The 24,718-nt window shown below is 41.8% G+C and overlaps 1 protein-coding gene across 1 annotated transcript in view; it reads right to left on the bottom strand.

The window, feature by feature from the left end:
* Positions 1-24,718, bottom strand: part of CFAP46 (cilia and flagella associated protein 46) — a 186,195-nt gene that overhangs the window by 81,931 nt on the left and 79,546 nt on the right. Inside the window, exons 23-34 of the mRNA XM_059730335.1 lie at positions 23,931-24,062; positions 19,205-19,370; positions 15,872-15,956; positions 15,636-15,774; positions 13,463-13,646; positions 9,980-10,139; positions 8,156-8,376; positions 2,759-2,881; positions 2,410-2,460; positions 2,157-2,324; positions 1,257-1,405; positions 191-289 (exon numbers count right to left, since the gene is read on the bottom strand). Of these exons, the coding sequence (XP_059586318.1) occupies positions 191-289; positions 1,257-1,405; positions 2,157-2,324; positions 2,410-2,460; positions 2,759-2,881; positions 8,156-8,376; positions 9,980-10,139; positions 13,463-13,646; positions 15,636-15,774; positions 15,872-15,956; positions 19,205-19,370; positions 23,931-24,062 (1,677 nt within the window). The remainder of the gene's footprint in view (positions 1-190; positions 290-1,256; positions 1,406-2,156; positions 2,325-2,409; positions 2,461-2,758; positions 2,882-8,155; positions 8,377-9,979; positions 10,140-13,462; positions 13,647-15,635; positions 15,775-15,871; positions 15,957-19,204; positions 19,371-23,930; positions 24,063-24,718) is intronic.

Raw genomic sequence — 24,718 nt, 5'->3', positions numbered from 1 at the left:
TACTACATGTTTTTATGCCAGCAGTTCTTAAATATGTAGCAAATCTCAAACAACTTGTGCACTGCCCCAAATATAGCAAAGCTGCTGATAGGAAAGGCACTTTAAAAATAAATTTTCTTATATATTACTCATTTTTAACCATGGAAAATAAAGATGCATACATAACGCTTACTGTAATAAGAACACATACATTGCTTGTTCCACTTCATTGATATATGCTTCTCCAACTGCCTTCTCATGATATGAAGATGCCTGATTCAACTTCATATCCGAACATATCAGGGCAATTCTTCAAAAAGAAGAAAATAAATTTCCATGGCAAATCACAAAAAACTCCTAACATTTCTTGATATAAATGTACCCTATTTTGAGGTATATTTTTATACTTTCCATTCATTCCTGTTTATAAGCTTGTATTCTTATCTAAGAAAAGTTTAAAATGGATTAAATAATCTATAAAATTCTTGGAAGAGTATATTCAAGTGAAATTAGATATATAAGGATGAAAAGTCTCAAATATAATTTTCAATGCTATGGCTCTACAAAATGTGTGTATTAACTGAACATTATTTCTGTTTTTCTCTGAAGAGTTGCATTTACATAATACAACATGACCTATCTAAAATAGTTCTTGCCAACTTTGAAATGCCTTTTGGTTTCCTAATTCAAAACTCCATTTTATACTTGTATTTGTGAGAGTAACTAGAGTAATTAGGTGAACATGTGTTCTGAGAATACTGCTGACAGTCCAGTTTCAGGGGCTTTAAAAAACCAGCTTTGCAAATGTCAAGGTCTATCTAGATACTAAGGGCTATTATTTTATGAAATGTCACAAATATTGTTTTAAACTGGCAATGGTATTGAACACACAAATTCACTTTCCTGAACATTAAACATTTTTAACATTTAACACTTAGCAATTTACAGATACTATATTATTAATCTGATCAGAAAAGTAAGTGAGGGCTATGGAATTTTGGCCACCAAAAATGAAAGACTTTAAAAGATAACACTTGCTTCACATGGGCAGGCTAACATAATGCAAGGCATTAATACATTTTGTCCTTTTGTTGGTACAAGCAAAAAGGCTGGCCCGCAGATTATCCTAAACTATTAATTGTCAACATAAGGAGCACCACTGACTTTAAAGCCATAAAAAAGAAAGAAAACCATAATTTAAGGTTGGAATGATTCTGATTTCCAATCCCAAAGACTGCATAACTCCCATTTTGGAAAAGAAAATAACCAATACAAACCGGAGACGATAGAGATCAGAAAGACTTTTACTTTCCAGAACTTCATGAGCAATAACCTCAGCAAGCTGAAAGATGGGAAGAATCAAATGGGCGCAAAAAGTCTTCTGCAGCTCCTTAGCCAAAAGGTCCATAAAATATAATGTGTAAGTCTAAAATTAAATTCGACATTAAATTCTATGCCAACTGATTATATTTTTAAACAGTACTATTAGTTCTTCCATCAATTGCCAAAAATTTAATAAAAAACAAAAACTAAACAGAAATCTCTAAATGCATCAAGTATAATATTCGTATTTATACAAATTTTTAAACTGAAATAGCACCTAAGTGTGTGTACACACATACACATGCGCAATTTTTCTCTAATCCCTTTTTTTCTACAAAGAATAATGGCCTTAAATTTCATCAAGTGAGATACAGGCTGGATATAAGAAAGACTTTTCTGTCTTTGAGGGTAGTTAACATTAAAACAAAAATGCCCGCTGAGGTTGTGGTATCTCCATCATTAAAGGCTTCTAAGGGAAAGTCAGACAAACATTTGTTTGGGATGGTTTGGATAGGAATGATCCTGCCTTGTGGAAGTGAACTCAACTTAACTTATGGAAGAGAAGTAGTGTGCGTGCGTGTGTGTATACACCCACTCACAGTAATTTTATTACACAAGTTAAGTCTCTTCCATAATACTACTTTAACTATAGAATTCAGAATAGAATCAAAGAAAAAGACCTGGAAGAAATATCAAGTAGTCAAGAAAAAAAGGGATTAGAGAAAAATAATCTTTCTAAAAATTATACAAATACAGTCTTTACTATATAGACAGGAAAACTGATGTCTGAAATTGTTCACGGCTTTTGTTCCTTAAAATAATGACTGCATTGCAGTTTTCAAAAGTGTACTTACAGGTACCCGAATGTTATCCTGGTTAATACCACAAGAGCTTGCTTCCTGTTTAAAAGCATCTCTAACTTCATCAGGACAATCATAGGTAGCCCATTCCTCCACACTCGCTGGTAAGGTATCGACTGGTCCTTTCTGTTTAGGTTTGTCTTTTGTAACTGAAGCTTGTGCCTATAATAAAGGAATGTTTTAGGTTGAGCTTTACATTTCTAGCCAGTAAATATTTACTTAATTAAACACAACAAAAGAAAAATACCTGTTTGGTATCCTTTTTAGCTTTGCCTTTTTTGGGGGTGGTGGATTCCACCTGAAAAGCAGCAGGAAACCAAAATAAATTTTAAAAAGTTCTTGTAACCTGATGTCCTCAGCAAATACAAAACCTGGATTCAGAAGTATTCTTTCACTGATAAATATTTCCAAGATTCTAGGGCTTTCACAGGGGAAAGCACTGGGGTGGGGGGAAGAGCATTGTGCCACTAGTTTCTATGATTCTGTACTTGAACTGATCCCATCGACATAATTATTTTTCATAAAAATAAAAAATAAAACAAAAAACACTACATACGCACACATACACACAGGGTTACCTTCCCTCTCCGTCTTACTTGTTTTGTATCTTTATTGCCTTTATCTTTCTTAAGAGTGTTTGGCTGGACATTCTGAAAAGCAGCTGTTTGTGATGGCTTTGCTAATACTTTTATAACAGATCCTGCTGCTGACAGGGAAACCTAAATAACAAAATTATTACAATTATTTACTAATTAACTGCTAATAATTACTTTTTTCTGTTAAATACTGTCCTTAGCTAATAAACTTTAAATCATATGCCACTGACTAAAGAGTATTCAAAGGCTGCTACACATTATAAGACTTCATTCAGGCACTTCTCACCATACTGCATCTAAAAGCTGCTGAAGCATTATGGCTAAACATATTTGTTGTGGTTGGACACAGAAGATGAAGCATTTTCCATACCAAATATGAACTGGGAGTTTGTGACAAGATACAGCTTTCACATGTTGCAGATTAATTGTAGGTATTAATTCTGCAGATTAATTCGTAGGTATATGAAAATTCCTGGAAAAAAATCTGTCTTGTGGCAGGTAAGCTTTGATGGTTTCAGTCCTGGTAAAGTTATTGGTATCAATCTTAATTAAGGATGTACTTCAGTTTATGTATACACACGATCATGCCACTGTGAACACCTGAGACCTTCTCAAGCATACTGCAATCCAGTTTGGGATCAGGAAGGCATACAAGTACCAAGATAGAGCCAAATCACTAGGCATGCTCTAAGCACACATTCATTCCAACAGCCCTGAATTCAATTAAAATCCAATGATGATGAGCTATGTCACCCATTATAACTAGTAATCTAGTAGTTAAAGCACTCTCCCAAGAAGCAGGAGAACTAGGTTGTAGGCCCTCAACATCCTGAGAGGATTTGAAAGTGCATCTCCAACTTCTAAGGCCCTAACCATACCTATGAGGCCACTGAGATGTCAAGTAAAGGGATTTTGACTCAGTAGCTTGGTGGATATGGCATTGACATGGGTGGCAAGGGAAGATACTCGTCACTTATCTAAGCCAACCTAGATTCTAGGTACATCCAGGAATGAATTGGCTGTGACCCTCAAACATAATTATGGCAGTAATTCAGCAAGAACTTCACAAACTATTTTGTGAGAGATGATCAAAATTCCTTTATAAGACCTTAGACATCCTGTGGACTAAACTGATATAATGTCTGTTTGTTCCATGACCCAATTTTTAACTGGGTTCTCAGTGCACTGCATTATTTTTAAATCAGAGGCATCTGGTATTGTAATGAGTTTATTTAAACTTTCAAAAAAATCACTCTGGGCACATCTACATGTACAATTAGTTTGCAGCAATAAACTTTGGCACATATTGCATCTGAGTTTATTGCACCCAGGCACACCGTTTGAACATGCACCTGGGACCACAGCATGTTGAGCCAGGCAGGAGCAGACCTGGCTGATGGAGGTTCAGGGGGTCAGCCTGCCAGCCCAGGGCTGCTCCTGACAGGCTCCATGGGCTGTGGAGCAGCTGGCTGGGGCACCAGGATACTCCAATGAGGGGCTAGCTGGCCGGCAACCCCCGCACTGAAGAACTCTTGTGCCCCAGCCAGCCCTGTCAGTGTCTACACATGTGCTGCTGTGCACAAAAAACCCTCTGTAGCAGGATAGTACTTGTATTTACAAGTACTACCCTGCTGCGGAGTTTTTTTAGTTTCCTGTGGCCTAATAGAGCAGCATATGTAAACATGGAGACATTTACTGCAGAGCTAATTAGGCAACTCCATAGTAAACATCTTATGTAGATGTGCTCCTTGTTGCCTTGTCCCTCTAAAGTCTCCTCTGGAAATAAAAATAAGCAAAACAGTCTCTAAGGCAGGAGTGGGCAAAATATAGCCTGCGGGCTGGATGCAGTCCCAGGGCTGGATAACTTTATCTGCCCCACAGCGGGTCCCTCAGTCCTGCCTGACCCAAACACCATCCGGCTTATGGCGCGTGCTGCCACCCCCAGGCATGCAGTGGGGCAGGGGTGGCTCTGTGGTTGGACTCCAGTTCGAGGCAGCCCCGGTGGTGGTGGTTCCTTCTGACTGCCGCCTCTAATGGCCCTGGCCCCAGCCCCAGCCCCATGGAGACTGGTGGGGAGCACCCGCACTATACCCACCCTGACCGGAAAGGACCAGGTCTGGACCAGACTGGATCCATGTGCATAGGCCTGACCCTGGGCTACCCTGCACCTGCTCTGGATCTGCCTGCTCACAATCACAGTGGTGGTAGCAGAAGCAGCCAGGTAGAAACTGGATGACTACACAGTCCAGTGGGTGGCGAATTGGCTAGAGGGTCGCACCCAGAGAGTCGTAGTGGATGGGTCAGTATCAACCTGGAAGGGTGTGGGCAGTGGGGTCCTGCAGGGCTCGGTCCTTGGACTGATACTCTTCAATATCTTCATCAGCAACCTGGATGAGGGTGTGAAGTGTACTCTGTCCAAGTTTACGGATGACACAAAACTGTGGGAAGAAGTGGACACGCCGGAGGGCAGGGAACAACTACAAGCAGACCTGGACAGGTTGGATATGTGGGCGGAAAACAACAGAATGCAATTCAACAAGGAGAAATGCAAAGTGCTGCACCTAGGGAGGAAAAATGTCCAGCATACCTACAGCCTAGGGAATGACCTGCTTGGTAGAACGGAAGCGGAAAGGGATCTTGGAGCGCTAGTGGACTCCAAGATGAACGTGAGTCGGCAGTGTGACGAAGCCATCAGAAAAGCTAATGGCACTTTATCGTGCATCAGCAGATGCATGACGAACAGATCCAAGGAGGTGATACTTCCCCCCTCTATTGGGCACTGGTCAGACCGCAGTTGGAATACTGCGTGCAGTTTTGGGCACCGCACTTCAAGAGGGATGTGGATAACCTGGAGAGGGTCCAGAGAAGGGCCACTCGTATGGTTAAGGGCTTGCAGGCCAAGCCCTATGAGGAAAGACTGGGGCACCAGGACCTCTTCAGCCTCCGCAAGAGAAGGTTGAGAGGCGACCTTGTGGCTGCCTATAAGTTCATCACGGAGGCACAGAAGGGAATTGGTGAGGTTTTATTCACCAAGGCGCCCCCAGGGGTTACAAGAAAAAATGGCCACAAGCTAACAGAGAGCAGATTTAGATTAGACATTAGGAAGAACTTCTTCACAGTTCGAGTGGCCAAGGTCTGGAATGGGCTCCCAAGGGAGGTGGTGCTCTCCCCTACCCTGGGGGTCTTCAAGAGGAGGTTAGATAGGCATCTAGCTGGGGTCATCTGAACCCAGCACTCTTTCCTGCCTATGCAGGGGGTCGGACTTGATGATCTATTGAGGTCTCTTCTGACCCTAGCATCTATGAATCTAAGCTACTATTGGGAGTACAGGAAAAGCAGCTGCTTCTCCCTCACCACTGCTGGGCCCTTCTTGCTGCTGTTTTCCAGAGCCCGCACTCAGGGTGCCCTGTGGCTCCTCTCTGCCACCGCCACCAGTGCCACCTCTGGGCTGCCCAGGAGGGCAGTGGTGGTGGTGGAGAGGAGCCCCAGGGCAGCCTGGGCGTGGGCTCTGGAAGTCCACAGCAAGAAAGGGCTGGCAGTGGCAAGGGGGAGGCAGCGGCTGCTGTTCCTTCGCACCCAGCTGCAGCGTCTGCCCAGCTGCTGCTGCCACCACTCATTGTGGGCAGGCTGGTCTGGAGTGGGTGTGGGGCAGGCTGGGGCTGTGCACATGGGTCCTGGCTGGTCCGCTCCAGCTGGGGTGAGTCCAGAGTGGCCCTGGGGTGGGGCAGGGCTGAGGCTGTGCACACAGCTGTTGCTGGTGGTGGTGGCAGCGGCAGGGAGGACCTGCAGGGCACACAGGCTCCAGGATGTTGCCGGTGGGGGGGGCGGGGAGGCACCACCCGCAGGAGCTCTCTAAAACTGCCTATGTGGTTTGTGGGCCCAAATAATTGCCCATCCCTATGCTAAGGCATTTAAATACTTTTAACTCATCTTTTTTTCTCTCATTCATTTTGATCAAATCTGTTCTTGTGCTTATTTATCCCCATTACACAGGTAGTCTAACAAGCTTCTTGGTATTTTTTAAAATAACTTTCTTTTCTAAAGTATCTTTTTTGGCTAATCTGCTGCTCACAGTTATTTTCACTTTTATGCATTACCCCTCAGACAGGTACTGCTATTGTACAGGGATTGATAGATGCACTTTATGTTGACTCCTAGCATTATTTTGACTTCTAGCATGATCTTATATCTTACTGTTTCTCTTACTCTACAGAGACAGACAAGCTCAGTCAAGCAAAGCAAATTGAGAATTTGGATAATGTGAAATTGGAAATGTTAGCCACCAGTATTTTGCTTTTCAAAATTCCTTTTTCCAATTTTCTGATACATTATATAATCCAACCCAATAATTAGCAATACAGTGTTCAATTAGAAGCTCTTATACTAAACAATCATCAACATTTGGAATCACGGTAGAAAAAAAACCACACAACCTACAGCTCATTCAAGAGAGATAGTTAGCTATGCTAATCTGAAGTCCTGAAAAAGGATGGGTAGAGACACCTTATAAACTAACTGAATCAGAGATTCATGAGCAAGACCTCACTTCAACAAATGCTGTGAAAGGATGTATAGTTAGTGTATAACATACATCTTTACCCTGCCTATAACTTTTTTATATGGAGCCTAGTTTGCAGATCACTAGGCAGTAATTCTTATCCTACCACTTACAACAACATGTGGCATTAACTGGTACGTACAAAATAAATACTGAATAGTATGCTTCTTCTGATGCTTGCTGTAACTCTCATTAATGTTCATGGAAATTAGGCATATACATCAATGCAGGAAGAGAGCATTTAATGAGGTTCATTAGATGAGTTTTGAAATGTTATAGAACAGTCAAAAGTGATTCGTTTAGAAAATTAATAACACTGAGTGAATATTAAAGCATTCTAGTTTCACGAAGCTTAATGGATAGTTAAATCAATTCAACTGCTGATTTAAGTCAGATAATTCTTTTATGTTAAATGATGCACCCTATGAAACGATCTAAGACATTACCTATTTATAATTATAATTCTTCAACAATAACTGTAAATTATGTAGCTTCTCCAGTCATGGTTACTCTTTTGTGAGTAGTTTAAAAAGTACAGTTTAAAACCTTTCAGAAAAGAAACCATAAGGATATGCTTCATATATACAGACATAGCTGTTGGCTAACCAATACTTTTCTTCAAATGACTGTTGGAAGAACTTTAACTACGCTGAGGTCTTCTCAAGATTCTTAGGATAAATATTTTCTTAATGTAATATACAGAAATAAAAAATCTTAACTATACAGTAAAAGTAGATGTATTATAATAAAGACATAGTGTAGTTATATTAAATGTGGCTAGTATACATTTATCTATATATAAACACATTGCCATACATTAGTTTATTTTATCTTCTTACCTGCCAGATACGAATGATACAAGCATATGCCATCAAACAGTGTTGTTGGTGATAAGGTGAACTACGGCCAGAAATTATAGCTATTAAGGTATAGGCTCTAAATAAATTTTCCAGTTGCCTTATATTTTGTAGATCTTGAAAAGCCACTTGGGGAATTGTATTTTTTTTCCCAAGGTCTATCATCAGCTCTGATGATGGAGTTTCTTTTATGAGGTTTTTTTCTGTTAAAAAATAGCCCCCACAGATTACAATAAAAACAATATCCAAATGATTTTTATATTGTCCTGTATTTAAAGGCTGCATTTCTGAAGTAGAAATGTCAATCAATCTATTGGTAGGAAGATAATATTACTAGAAAAGTGAAAATCCAACTTAGCAAAGGTGTTATTGTTATGAAAATGCAGTATTACTTCTATCATATTTTTATTAATAAGAAACTTAAAAAGGATGTACTTACATGAAGTCTAAAAGGTCTGACAAAAATTGAAAGTCAAAATAAATTCACCCTCACCTAATTATGTCTACCTTAGCAAAGTTGTGAATAGGAGGGCCCTTGAGAGATCAATATAATGGTGCTCTGTTACTTACAAAGCTGGTATAATCATCTCTCTAATACTCTATTGCATAGTTTTACTGCATATTTCAGGTGTCTCAAAAAAGCTCAGGTCTTTTTTTGCTTTATAGATACACAAAATCCCTCTGACCCTCTGAAGGACAGATCAAAACTGACGATTTTTTAGGACTTTAAGCTTAAAGGGAAGTACTGGAATTGCAGAATTCTCCTGCAACACAATATTGAAATGCCACAATGTGAAGTTTATATAAAGCACTTAATGTTTTACTTCTGAAAACGGACTAATGTAAGGAACCAATAAAATAATGTGGAATGGATTGGAAGTATTATTAAAATAGATTTTAAATTTCTATGAACTTATAGATAATAATTAACACTTAAAGAAAACATATGAATAGAACATGATGGTCAATGCAATTTTAATTTTATGAATGTTAGCAGAGCCATAGTGCATAATATGTCTTTTACAATTGCAAGACACAGTTTGTTCTGTTTTGATCCATCACATCTGTTTACATGAAAAGAGAATGGCAGTAGAATAGATGCTGATTTAGACTGTATACCTTTGTTTTTTAAATTAGACGGTGGAACACTCGATTAAAAATGTTCATTGGGGCACTAGCAATGTGAGTGCTCAAAAGTGACTGAGGAGCAGAGAACATGACTAAGCTGAGGCACAGGAGTGAAGTTCTGGACCCAAGGCTACTTCTGAGCTCTGCCACAAAGGTGGCACCCAGGGCTTCAGCCCTGGTCGCTCCCCATCAGTTATGCTACTGCCACTAAGAAACACTTCCTAGCCACCTTCATTTCCTCTAAATGAGCATTACCTTGTCTACTTCCTGTCCACCCTCTCTTGCTTTAAACCTGGAAATGAGTCTCCAAAGCCACCCTCAAGAAGCCCTCCTTGGTGCTCTTGAGATCTTGGTCTGATGTGATTAGAAACAGTGAGTGGGGATGTGCTCAGGGGCAGATTCCAGGTCTGGCATGTGAAGATCAGGAGTGGGTAGGGTAAGCAGACTCCTCCACAGTGTTTTTGGGAGAACTATGGAAGCAGTCCAGACAGGTTCTAAGCTTATTTTTCATTTTGATCTTGTATTTATTCTCTTTTGTAAATGAAGATGCAGGTACAATAAAAAGGTGTATTTATATATTTTAAATGATCATATATGCCTTTATCCGTAAAGTTAGTAAGACAAAAAGTACACACTACAGTTATTCCAAATAAATTATGTCAAAAGACTGGTACACACCACCTTCTTCAAGAGGTTTTGTGGCAAATTTCATATGTAGCAAGATATTTATTGCCCAATCCAGGTGTTTAATAACATCATCAAGAGGAAACTGATTGTAGTATAACCATTCAGAAAATTCCATCAGGTAATGCACTTTTTGCCACTGACTTTCTTTTTTCTGTTAAGAAATAATGCAAGAATAAGCTTATGTATTCTGAAACATTATATACTGATATGGAGTACAAAATAGTTTTGCCATTAATGTTTTGCTTCTGAAAAATTAAATAGATGGTCAACAATGAACTGTAATCATCTAGTCATGAAGAAAAGTCTAAGTAGATACAATGAAAAAATCTTATGAAAAATTATTTATTTTTTTTAAAGATTCATCAATTAGCTATTGATGGACTCTTCCTTCACTGACATGGTCTGTTAGCAATGTGAACTTTCATTGGGTCTCAAGATTTAAACTACTGCAAATGTAATTTCAGAAGATTGACTCGCACCGAATTGACCAACAAAATAATTTGCAAAATATTTAAAACAATCTCTGGAAAAACAGTACTAAATAATCATGCAGGAAACACATTACATTTACATATATAATTCCAGATTAAGGAAAATGAAAGCAAGAAAATATTATGTTTTCCACTCTGCTCAGAAAGATGTAATCCAATCACTACAAGTAAGAAGGCAAAGTAGTGAAAGAGAAATTAGGACAGAAGATAAATAAAAATGGAATCTGAGGAATGAAAATGACTATTATCTTAGCAGCATTTGAAATAATAGAGAATATATGTAGAAATTATTGACTAGGGCATTTTCTCTTTTGCTAGTATGTGATAAATATCTTAAAAATGCATTAAATATCTCCTTGCTTGGGCCTGAATCTCATTCTTACCAGGATGTTACTTACCACATGTCTTATGAAATCTGCCTCAAAATATGCTGGGCTACAGTTTTGTCAGCATGCTTTTCTAATAAATGTTTGATCCATTTGGCTACTATTTAGTCTCTAAGGCTGCTTACAGATGTTAAAAACCCTTCAAAATGCACTTTAAACTCGGCGCACTAACATGCCGAGCCCAGAGCATAGCCTGAAGAGGTGGTGCATTAGCTGTACCTGGCTCACCCAACATTTATATATATTGGACGCTTTAGTGGGGCTTTTTTGGCACTTTTATCTTAAAGCTAATTCAATCAGCTATTGATAAAAGCACTAACCCTGCTGAAGCGCCCAAACTATACAGATGCTGCAGAGCCAAGTCCAAGTTAGGCCCTGCTGCTTCCAGTAAAGCATGTTTTTTTAATGTCTGTAAGCAGCCTAAGAGTAGGTAATCCATGTATCAGTTAACAGTTTACACTTCTAGCACAAGTTCTGTGGTTTGTAAGCAAGTCACACTATCCTACCAAGAATCTCATCCAGAAATATGGAAATCAATGGACTCTTTTCATTAAATGCAGGGGACGTAAGATCAGGTCTCGAATGGAGAGCTACAATTGCAATTTGACAGAAAATAAGGAAACACGTAGGGTAAATATGTAAAATGCTATAGTTTTCCAATTTATATTTATAAATTTAATATCCAAATTTTGATACTTCAGTTTTGGGTTAAAGGAACAAACAAACATAAAAAAGATAAAACTAACATACATTTACTAGAATCCAAGCTGAGGGTTTTTTCCGCATTCCACATGTGAGGAAAAAAGGCTCATTTTAGATATGAGTAGTGGCCCGGGCCAGGGGGAGGTATAGCTCTGGCTTTGGGGCCAAAGCCAGAGCTGAGCTGCCTCCTGCCCTGGTCTGGGGCCGTTTGTGAGGCAGGGGAGGGGGCCTGCAGTTTGGAGGAATAGGGAAGAAAGCCTGCATGGTGGGGGAGGTGGGAAAAGCACACGGGGGAGATCTGCGGTGTATGGCACGGGAGTGTAGGGGAGACCATGCAGCCTGCTGCCCCTGCCCCAGGACTTGGCTTCTGCCCAGGCCCTAGCTCCAGCCCCAGCCCCAGCCCCTCTGGCTCTGACCCAGCTGGTTCTGAAGCTTCTGCCATTGCCGTTGCTTCTGCCTAGCTGGGATGGGCCAGGGTTGGGGATGTAGGGAGAAGACACTGGGGACAGGTAGCAGGGGAACAAATAGTCACGGGGGCAGTGGGCACAGACATGGGAGACAATAGGTGAGGAGGCAGGCAGTGGGGGAGACAAGCCAGGGGGGGTGGGACAGGTAAGGGGGGCAGGTAGGGAGGGCAAGGGGTTGGGGTCTGGCCATGCCACTGCTTTCCCTACCACAGTAGAGGGGTGGATACATTTAAGACAACCCTGCAATAATTAGATTTTATACATGGAAAACGAAGGAAATTAATAATTTTTCACGTACAGAATCTAACTGGGGGGGGCAGGGGTTGTCGTCATCTTACTTCAAAGGTGTTTTGGATTCAGGTAAATACAGGCAACCCCCACTAAGCGCTTTTAATTGGTTCTGGAAAAACCGAGAGCTAAGTGAAACCATGTTAAGCAAAACCCATTTCCCCACAGGGTTTAACGGAAATAAATATAATTGGTTCCTGCACTCCTGCCAGCCCTGGCTCTGCCGCTCCTGGCAAGGCACTGCATGAGCTCTGCCAGGAAAGGCATTGGCTACTCCCGGCCTCATTGTTCCACAGCTGAAATGGCCCCTGCTGGCCTGCACCCGCTGGCCACCAATGTACCTGTGCACGGCCCCAGCCACCCCGCCTGCGGGGCCCGAGTCGGGGACCTGCCCAACCAGGGGTTAACAGTGAGAAGGCAGGGATTAACGGTGAGTAGTGGGGCTCTGGCAGGTAAGTGTGTGATCGGAGCGGAACGGGTCAGGGGCTGCAGCCCAGCGACAGGGGGGCTCTGTGGGCTTGGCTCCACTGTGGCCTGGGGCAGGGGACACTGCACACGTGTCCTTGAGCATTGGCTCGCACCAGCCCAGGCCCCACACTCCCGTCAGCCCTGGCTTTGGGCCCCACATTCCTGCTGCCCTGCTGGCCCTGGGCACCAGCCCAGGCCCCATGCTCACACTCCCACCGCCCCTTCTTGCCATTCCTCCCCGCACACCAGCCACTCCAGTGCCACGTGCGGACCCTGGGCTCCTGCCACCCCACCCTGGGCCCCACCGGCTGCCACTCACTGCTTCACTCGACACTGCTACCACCGCTACTGCTGTCACTGTTTCTCCCTACAGTACCTCCCACACTGAGCATTATAACGAAACCACTGAGCACTAAGTGAAACTAGGTAGGTATTTTTAATGAGCCCTATAGTGAAACTGCAGGAAGCAAAACAGTGTTAAGTGGGGGTTGCCTGTATGGTATATTGTAGGACCTGCTTTACAACAGAATGCTTGTGTACCTCTTGCTTATTGCTTGAAATTAGTACCTTTGAATACTATCCCATGAAAAACCTCTAATAACATAGCATACACCTTTTTATATTTTCAGACTATGCACTTAAGAATTTGTTAATAATGAACAACACACAAACCTGTAAAACTTCAATTGCATTTTGATAGCAGGTTAACTGCCCAACAAGGTCTTTGGACACTGATGCCAGGTGATGCCACATATTTGACAAATAATCCTCACTTTCTTCTCTGAATTTCTGAATGTCCATCATAAAATTACATCCAAGTCTTGTCTTTACAATAACCATATGTTTGAAAATCAGCCTAGCAAAAAAGAAAAAGAATATCTAAAATGAATCACTTCCTTATCTGTGAAGTTCCCCATGCACTTCAAGTAGTTCAAAGGGACTATACATAAGAGAAAGCTCCGACTACTGTAAACCGGTACAAGCTGCCATAGTACTGTACTATGCTGCTTGTACGTGAGAATTAGGGTGTCAGATTGCTTGTCATTTAGTTTTGAAGCATTATCCTAACTGGACTTACAGCTGGAGAAAGTCTGATGTTCTGCTATTTATTTCATTAAAGTGGTAAAACATTTCCTATCCCACTATAATAATACATCCTATTTTTTTGACATTAGGGAAAACTGCTCTTGAATTTTGTTCAGTTGTTGATAGTTAAAACATGCTCATTAAAAAAGAAATGTTAAATATATGGCCTTAGCTAAAGAAAGAAGTTATGTGAGGAGTTAACTGCCTACACTATGGAGTTTCCACTGCCTTAACTGAAGCTACTGAATAGCCCTACCCACAAAGTGTGAGGCAATGGACAAAAGATCTTAAAAGAGAAATATGAAATGTTCATCCTCTAGGGTAGCATCTTAATTGTTTGAGCGTCAATGTTTATACACTATCTGAAGGGCTTAGCTACATCAGTAACATAATTGGCTCACAAGATATTGATAAATAGGAAGGTTTCAGGAAGACAAAGAAATAATAAAAAGGAAATTAAGAAAAAGGTTAAAACAGATACCCATATTTTAAACATGTGGCATGAGTGGAACACCCATTGAAAAATGGAGTAAATTAATAGCTAAGGAAAATAAGTGGGATTTTACTGTATTTACTGAAATATAAGACAAGCTCCCCGTTCCCTAATCATCATGGGAGAAAAAAGCTCCTCGTCTTATATTTGTATACAAGGAAACCTCACTAAATACACCGTCTATTGTTAAACTACTGCCAAAAGCAGTATGTGCTCAGTAATGGAAATGAACTATGAAGCTGATTAAATGCAGCCACCATTGAACATAACTATAAAACACATGGACCATATTGGGCAAACATACTGGTGCTCCCAATTGTGCTTTTTGATGTATTCATTTATTTTGATGTATTTATTTGGTCCCCCACTGCTTCTCCATACTCTGATGTATGCTTCAGCACCCTTCCCAGTGAAAACCTATCTCTGACTATTACATTTATATCATCCATGTCCCCTTCCGGTATCTGTACTCTGCTTATGACCTCGTTTATTTTTATTCTTTGTGCTAATGGTTCCATGCTACACATAAACATTAGTGGTGATGGGGGGCACCCTTGTCTCACCCCTGTTTGGATTTTAAAGTCCCCATTTAGGTACCCATTAGTTTGGACTTGACTCTACTTCTCTGTACAATAACCTTATCCAACATAAACATTTTTCTGAGAACCCCATTTTTTCTAGCACCTCAAATATGTAATCTTGATCCACTCTGTCATACAGTCTTTCTAAATCTTGGTTTGCTGTTGGTCTTTGTTTTCCTCTCTTTGAATGTGGGACACTATCTATGATCGCTCTGAACACTTCAGAGATCCTTCTACCTGGTACTACATATATTGTACTTGATCTTCATGTATTATTTTCTGGAGCTTTTTTCTCAAAGTCATTAACATATAGTCCATATTAAGGAGTGTAATCGGATTCTAGTTTTTCAGGAGTTTCTTATCGCCTTTTTTGAACAGTAAGATCATAATACCTCTTGTAAAATCTTCCCTGCCTCTCCTGTTTCTGCTATTTCATCAAACACTTCTACTATATCCCTCCCTATCCATGCTGAAAACTTCTTATACAATTCAATAGGCAGTCAGTCTGATCCTGGTAATTTCCCTCTTTTAAAGGTTAAGCACTCCTCCATTTCCTTTAAGCTTATCTTTTCTTCCATCTTCTTTGCTTCCTCCTTCCTCTACTTTCTCTTCAATCTATTCTCAAGTAATCAAATACTTAAAATATTTAAGTAAAAACAGAAAACCAAACAGAAAACCAACTCACAGTCTATGCTTAGTTCGAGGCAGAACCTGAATAGCTTCCTCCAATACTTTTAGTCCTGTTTCCCAATCTCCTTTATCATCATGCACATGGAATAACAACCCATAGAGGGATGTTCTTAATGTCAGATCCTCCTCAGTACCTTTGAAATAAATTAAAATAATATATTGCTTGATTAGTGCAATTCTATCACAAAACTCTGGCCTATTTATTACTGATGACAAGAGCAAAGTACATGCCTGGGAGAAAGTCACCATCTGATGATCCAGTAGTCTGAAAATCCTTTGTAATCCACTGATGCAAAGGTAATGTATTTTCTTTTTCCTAAAAAGACAAAAAAAGTAGTCCTTATGTTTGTTACCACAACTCTTAATGTGTTGTTGCTCTGCTGTTTTCTACATATTGATAAGGAACATTAAGTTAAAATATTCAAGCTATTCTGGGACACGGTGGTTAAAGGTGTCTTGTTATGGCTCTCTGACATGGGCTCTTATCCATGACTTCCCCAAAACACCCCAGCTGTAAATGAGAACCTGATCATTTGGGTTTAGAGTCAAAGGCAATAGGATATTATGCTAGGCACATGACTTACATGTATAACACCGTCCATAGAAACTAGTGCACTTTAACCATATTAGCCCAAGATGCCATTAGTGTCTTTGACTTGACTTCCATTTCTACTATTAACAAAACTATACTAATAACTCTATGTAAGTGGATGGGTATGAGTTGTAAGTTCTTTAGTTCAAAATAATATTTTAAGATGAAACTTAAATGAATAAACTAACAAGTAGACAAGATAACATTCAATCCATCTTCTTACGCTGTGAAATTGCATGAAATGTATTATGCTAATTACTACAAGATACAACATATATTCTCAACCATAATAGTTGCTGAGATATAATTCAATGGTTCAGTCCTGTCTTTGTTTAGTTGACTTCAGCTTAGAAGCTTGATCATTATAAATATCACAAAAAGAGGTGGGGAAGAAACCTTGGTATTTTTCATCTTACACAAAGGTACAGTTAGGACAAGCTCAAAAATAGTTATCTTTAAGCAATTGGCTTTTGCTGTAAGTCAAAGCAAAATTTAGTTTCCTCTGGTGTATTAAATGCAGAGGCAAGTAGACTAGAAAATACTGTAAATTAGAATTAGAACTAATAGACAATTGATCAATCCCAAGGATAACCTAGCAGATTTGTATGAGCCAACACATACGTTTCTGAAAGCAATGGAACCTCTAGGTTTTATTCTGAGGGTAGAGGAAGCTATGCAGTTATCACTAAATCAGTAGACTAAGTAATATTTAAAAAAAAAGCAGATTTACTGCTTAGCAGTGACATCCCCTTCTCAAGTTTGGTTATGATCCATCTACCACACACCTTTTAGGGAGGTTCATGTCTCAAGTACCAGTGAGCAACTATGATTTTACAATATTGGACTACTATGTTACCCTGCCACCATATACACACATCTGATATATATTTCAGCATGATCATAAGTGCTACGCAGAATTAGACCAACAGTAAATGCATATTAGTGTCCTCCTTTGGACAGTAGCCACTGCGCTACATTTCAAAGAATGGTGCAATAATCCTGAAGTGAACCAGTATGGAATGTCCAGATAAAAGAGAAGTTTCTTTCTAGGAGCTATCAGTTACTAGTTGGTATATGATCTGAAGCATGAGAGCTTAAAACCTTTCTAAAAGTTTTGTGCCATTTAACATGTGTGGATACCTTAATTACCACATAAATGTCTACGCTTTTTAATGAACCTATTAAAGATTCAGCTTCAACTATGGCAATGAGTTCCATGACTTAATTCTGAACTGTGTAATGCAATTAATATAGGGAATGTTTTAAACTACACTGCTTTGTTTAGTTCTGCAAATAAGTAAACCCTCAGAAAAATATTTAGAGGCAGCAACTACTTAGGTGTAAACAGTCAAGGCTTAAGATCATCATTGCTCACATGATTGTACTTTCAAGAGTACAAAGACATTCATCAAATTCTGTCTTCTAAACAGTTTTGAGTCATGCAATGCCATCATCATTAGATTACTAGTGATTTATATATTATTTGAGAAGGAATCAAAATTAAACTTTCTGTTCTTTATTATGCTTTTAGATAATATACGATCTAATATATCAGCTTAGGCTGAGATGTCACAATGGCACTACTGAGCCTGAATGCAAAAAAAATACAAATCTGGATTTATGTCAAGCCCTAGAAGTGAATAGAAAAATGCTCAGCTCTGTTTGCTGTCAGATGTCTTATTCACTTTCAAAATAAGGGAGTAAAATAAAACTTTTATTCCACATAAGGTGATGATGCAACATGACAGTGCACGTACCTCTAAATTGGAAGAAAATTAACATTACTGGCTCTTGTGTAGCATCTTCGTTTTACTTACCTGCTCCATCCTACTTATAAAGAAGACTTTTTCTTTAGTGTTTACTGTGCTCTTCATAAAGAGGACTAAAAAGTACTTAATATTCTTATTGACTCTTGGCACCCTTTGAATTATAAGGTTGCTCAGCTTATCCACTATTTTGTCAAATTCCTTGGAAAGAAGGGGCTGTAGAATAAAGACTCCTATGTGAGATAAAGACTATGTAAAAGTCTCCTTCAGAAGGTAAGAGTGAAATTAAAAGAAATTGGAGCAAATTTTACCAATTATTCTCTCAACCAGAAAGTACCACATTTTTCTTGAATTTTCTTACACCAATATATTTTATGAGTTTCGTATTGTAAGCTTCAGAAAGGAACACTTTCAAGTGAAAGTGCAGTTAAACCCCTTTAAAGGACATGCTTCTAGATAGAAAACCATGGACTAAGTGGGCTTGTCCAGATGATTGCACATGTGCGCTTTCCCAGGGACAAACAGCAGTGGCACATAGTTGTGCTGTTGCTACTTGTGCCTGGGGAATGCCCATGCACACACGGTCTGGAGTGCAGCAAGTTGCCCTGGGTGGGGTAAGCGAGCCTGGGGCCAGCACTTGGGCTGGCCCCAGCAGCCTTGCCTCTGGTTCTGGGGACCTCCTGGGGCTCCAGCAGCAGTGATCCAGTGTCCAGAGCCTGGCCTGTAGCTGAAGCATGGCTCTGGCTGGCCAGGCTCTGGTTTCAGGTGGTGCATTGCCACGCTGCCACGTGCACTGAACCACGTTTTTCAGGTGTGGGTTCTTGTGACGCTGGGATTTCCCCGTGTCAAAAAAACCTGCTGCACTGCAAATTAGCAGTGTGGCAAATGCCTACATGTGCAGTGCGTATGGTTTGCGGCACTGCAGACAGGTCTACGGTGCTGCGTACCGCATATGTGTGCTCATCTGGACATGTCCAGTGTGTGGTTGGTGTGGGAGAGCATGGTGAAAGTGTAAGTGAGAGAACTTAGGTACCCATGAAAGGTAATAGATTAACAGATGGGTGCCTTTTTCTTTTCCTCTCCCTGTTCCAGGACAAACTTGAAGTTGGCACACACAGTTTCAAAGAAAAGGACATTTACCTTTAAAAATTACTAGTAATCAATAAACACAGAATGATACTAATACTAGTTATGAAATATTCTTACTTGCTTAGTTTTAGATTCTGCTTTAATGATGCTCTTGAGAATTATTTCTGTGGGTTCTTTAAGTTGTTCTCTGTCACGTGGAGAACCTATAAAAGGTAAACACGTGTTCCAGAAATGCCTAGCTGCCAACATTACAAGGCTACAGTTTCCTGCTTCTCCTGCATATCTGAAGGAGAAAAAAAGTATGATTTAATTGAGAAAGGACTGTCATTCATACCAAACTCCACTGTGTTTTGTGCTACAAACAATAGCTACTAAGCATTACAATGAAACCTCCATCTCAACTCCTTTTGTGTCCTAATCAGGATTTTGCTAAATATATCCTAAAGATGAGGGACTAGTGAATCAATACACTATAGAAAGTCTTTTCCATTCTTTTAACAAAGAATATGTTCACACTAGCAAAGTAGCAGTAAGAAATAGAACCCTACATTTTTAAATATAAAAACCTTTACATTTATTTTTCATACTTACTTATAACATTATTTCAAGGCTCTTTATTGTTAACTGTCATGGCGGGGTCCTCGCGGAGGGCCGCGATCTCCTTGAGGCCCTCTCACTGCGCTACTCCAGCCCGAGGGCACCCTCCATTCTCGCCCGCCACTTCTTGATGGAATATATAATAGGGAGGCTGCCTTGTGTTTCCTTGGGCCTGTCAGCTCCTGGACCCCTCGTGGGTCTCCCCGTACAATGGGCGCTACCCAAGCGCCCTAGCCTTATGGGCTATGCGTGGCTCCTACCTCCCCTGATACCACGCCCCAAGCCTCGCAGATGTAAAGGACGTTGTTCGGTCTATACGCCCGCTTCCCGGGCCTCCTCTCTAATGTGGCCCACTCTGGGCTCCCTGTCTCGTGCCCAGCCTCTTGCTGGGACTCCCGTCTAGCCCACTCTGGGCCTCCCCTGCCGGTGTGGTTCCGCTTCGGGACTCTCTAGCGGGCCTCCGGTCCTATGGGCCAACCGCACGGATACCCTCCCTGACTCTGGCTCCCCGTGCTGCTACTCCCTGTCTTCTCAGGGGCAACCGCAGCGCCCTGCCTTGGTCTGAGGGGGATTGCCGCACTAGCCTGCGGCCGAGCTCGCTATGCCCGTGCGCCCACACTGGGCTACTCAATAACGTACAAGGGCGTTCCCCCTCTCTGGGGGCTCGCCGCGCCCACAGTGGGCTCCTCAGTAATCCCGCCCCTTTCCTGGGGCCGGGGGGCTATGTTCCCCCACACGCAATCCAGGGTCTCGGTCCCCGTCCGCAACCTACGGGTTGCGCCCGCGACCCACTGGCTGCACTCCTCGCCGCCAGCTGCTTGCGCAGTGGCATGCGAGCTGCGCCTTCGGGGTCTATGTTCCCCCTCACGCAATCCGGGGTCTAGGTCCCCGTCTGCAACCTATGGGCTGCGCCCGCGACCTACTGGCCGCGCTCCTCGTCGCCAGTTGCTCATACACTGGCGTGCGAGCTGCGCCTTCCCTGGCGCTATGTAGATAATGCGCCCTCTTGGTGCTAGGGCACCCCACACTCTCTGGGGTCCCTGTGATTGAGGCCTCCTCCAACCCCTACAGCCTCACCCAAGCCTCCGGGTGTAATAACACAAACACAAAGCAAAACCACAAGCCCCTAGGCTGTAACACAAATGCAAGCCGCCTGGCCATAACTCATCATCATAGCTCAAGCCTCCAGGGTTATCGTGAGCTGTACTTGCCACATCCTCACTCTCAGAGCTCCTGCCTCCCAGACTGCTGGCAGAGAACTGCCCGCCTGGCTTCAGCCCTGAGCTTTATAAGGGCCAGGCCCTGCCCCCTACAGGCAGCTGGCTCCACTTGGTTGCTCCGGCAACCCGCAGCTGTGCTCACTTAGTTCTGCCAGGGCTCTCTCCCTGGCAGTTTCTCCTCTCTTAGGAGCAGGGGTACCGAGGTGCCCTGCGACATTAACATTGTTGGAATTATGGTTGGTTCTTATTATAAAGTGCTCTGTTTATAGGCCTATGCGTTTGGCTTGCTGCTATAATAATTTCTCATTTCAGCAGCTTCTTTTTTTTAAATTTATTAAATCACTCTTAAAATGCTATGTGGTTATGCACAATAAAGTGAACTATCAATTTAAACATGAGGAAAGCACTCCTTGGATGTCCTTATCTCCAAAAATAATTCCTATGAATATATTCTTTGCAATTGCTACTTGTGTGAGTTGAAGTAAATAATTCTCATACCTCTTTCTACTAGACATAAAATCTACAATCTAGACAGAAACATGGGAATCTATTGAATTAATGTACTATTACTAAATGGTGATATTTAGCTTTGTTCACTACAAACCAGATATTATTAGAAAGGTTATATTTAGCAAATTTTATCATTTTTAAGCATTTCTTTTTCCCTTTATTTTGTTGCCACGTTTATTATGATATATGTATTGCTAATCTCATTCACATTTTCCCTTCTGTTGAAATCTCTTTGCACTTGTCTGCGCAAGTCCATTTCCTTATGGAGGATTACAGCTTAGATGAGTGATTCTCAATGAAGGTGCCACAGCAGTGTCTTGAGATTCCTTTCAAAGGTGCCACTGGGTGCCATACAATGTTAGCACAATAAAGTGTGCTAACAATATTCACAAACTAGTGTCAAAAACATTCTGACCTGTTCTGGTCTTTCTGAATTCTTTGCAACAGAAGAATTGCTCTATTATTTCTTTATAGTAAAAAAATGAGTGAAAACAGAGCTGGCATTTTCTGAGGTGTGCCAAGTCTAGCAAGATTGATAACTGCTGGCTTAGATGAAGAAGTCTCTTCATCATTTCCATGGAAAGAGGTAATGAACTGCTTGCTCTGAGATATGGATATGACTTTATGATTCTGTTACATGACTCACTCTACCTGATCCTGTCACTCCCTTTTTAATAGTGAAAGGAACGGAAAGTATTGGGATAGTGGCTGGACATTCAAACCGTCATGCATTAAAAATTCAAATATTACCTACTTTTGTTTGCAAGCATAAGGATCAAGCATGTTCCTTCACATTTGGAACACTGATAGTATTTACTCTCCCCAGTACCATTCCCGAGTTCCTGCAGGCACTAGCTAATCTAGGGCTGTCCTTCTTGTCAGTGGCTAGAGGCTGTACACCATGTGGGCCACATTGGCAGGGACCACATGCTCTGTACCAGGGATGGGGAATTATTTGGGCTGGAAGGCCACTTAGGGAGTTTTGGTGAGCTGTTGTGGGCTGGGTCAGTACCACCCCACCTCTTCCCCACCATGCTGCCGGATTAGGCAGCAGTAGAGCCAGCTGCGCCCATTTGGCCTGAGGTGGTACATAGGAACACAGCACAGCACCAGCCCAGCCCACCTGCATGCTGGGGACTCAGGGCAGGACAGGGGGTGCAAGGAAGGAGGGGGCCAGGAGCCACAGGTTATTTGGGCCTGGCCAGGTCAGTGCCATGCTGTGTTCCTGTGCACCACTATGGCCATGTGGGCACAGGTATCATGGCTCTTGCATGACCCTGCCGCATACTGGGGACTTGGGATCAGGCAGGAGCTATGCCAGGGTTGCACAGTTGTGCCAGCTGCTCTAGCTGTGCCCATTTGGCACAGACTGAAGCACTGTGCAGGAATACAGCACAGCACTGTGTTAGTGGTGCCTATGCTCCTATCAGGCCCTGGCCTGCCAGTCTGGATAACCCATGGCTCTTGGCCCTCTTCTCCCTGCACCTCCTCCCCTGCAAGGAGAACTGTACCTGAGCTTCAACTTGCTCAGGTACGATTCTGTCGGTTTACTACTGTCTGGTCTGTGAACGGACATAGGTTTGGAGCTCTGTGCAGACAGCTTTACCAGGCAGAAGCCTGGCCAGGAGCTCAGCACCTCCTGGCCTGGAGTATACACTGCGAGTTGGGGGGCAGAACAGGGTGGGCTAAGCCAGGAAGGGGAGTGGCTGCTGCTACTGCAGCCAGCTACGGGAAGGGGAAGAGAGAATGGCAAGAAGCACTGAAAGCCAGGGCAGCCACGGGCTGGATACAGTTTTCCTTCTGAGAAGCAACCATGGGCCAGATAGAATCATTTGGCGGGCCAGATCCAGCCAGCGGGCCATATTTTGCCCACTCCTGCTCTGTACCCAAATTAGCACAAGCCGTGGGTGCCTCCCTGCTGCACCATGACACTCTCCACAGGAATCCCAGCTCCACCCTCAGCTCCGCATTTGCAGGCTCTGGAGCTGCACCATATTATACAGGCAGGCCATGGGCTCCCCCAGCATCACAGGCTGTTCTGTGCCATACCACGCTGTTCATGGGGCAAAAGCAGGAAGTAAAGGCCAGAGAAGGGTGAGGGAGCCCAGAGACCCAGATGCTGTTGCAACTGGAGCAATTTGGGGAGCGGTGCCTGGGTGGGAGACCAAAGGCTTCAAATTAACCCATTATGGGTTGAATGCAGTCTATGGGCCACTAGTTGGACAGCCGTTATTTAATCGGTTCTCCCTCACCTTGGACCTGCAGCTTCCACTTCATAGAGAGTAAGGATAGTAATGTTAAGGATAGTAATTCTGAATATCTGTAGACAATTATGTGGATAACATGAGTATGCAATCATTTTCTGAATTGCTAGTTCCTTAGTTAAAGATCTCAGTCCAGAACATTTTCCACCTAAGCCATTCTTGGGAGAAAAGTATACGTTGATCTGATTCTCCCCTTCCCAAACTAGAGGTGCTTTAAACCATTCTACTGTGGTCTATCAAAGTAAAACATACCGTGCACTTTGAACAAAGGCTTTTGATGCTGATAAGCGCAAATAATGTCTTCCAGACAAATTTTCCATTATACTCTTCCCTTGTATACAAGCAGCTGTACTTAACAATTCTTGCCCTGCTGTGTATTCATGTCTGAATAAAGACAAATAATTCAAGACAAATGTTCTAGTTATTCAGATAAAGAATGCAATCATTCCCATGAACTGACACCTGTTGTTTTCAGGGCTTTTACAAAATGCTGCAGACGTTGCACAATTTACCTACATTTATTTCTATTAAAACCAAATTTTAAAAACTACTTTTAAATCAAATATTATTAAATCTGAATGTTGTATCGTTTCAATTACATTTAACCATATATATAATAATTATATATTATCTATCTATCTATCTGCTAATCATACACAACTTGAATCCAAAAGTACTGATTCAGAACAAAACTGCAGTATGGACAATTCGTCATCAATATGGAACTAAACATTTTCTCTATTTTCTCCTTCATATGCAAAAGCCAATTTACATCACAGTTCAAAGCTAAGCCACTCCTCAGCTCATAACAGGGTGGATACTCACTCAAGTTTGTAGTAGTAACTTCAAATTTAGTTATCAATTTTGCATAACAGAACTATATAGAAGGCTTTGAAGGAGTCTACTTTAGGTCTTTGCCCAGTGAATTTATCCAGAGCAAGGAGGTATGGAGGAGAGGTCAGGAAGGAAAAATATTGGATAGAACCTGGGTCAGATCTAGTTTACAGGGGGGCCAGATGTGGAACCAGTGGCAGCAGTGG

The sequence above is a fragment of the Alligator mississippiensis genome, chromosome 6 (genome assembly GCF_030867095.1).
Source record: "Alligator mississippiensis isolate rAllMis1 chromosome 6, rAllMis1, whole genome shotgun sequence".
NCBI classification, from domain to species: Eukaryota; Metazoa; Chordata; order Crocodylia; family Alligatoridae; genus Alligator; species Alligator mississippiensis.
This window is presented reverse-complemented; position numbering and strand designations above follow the sequence as displayed.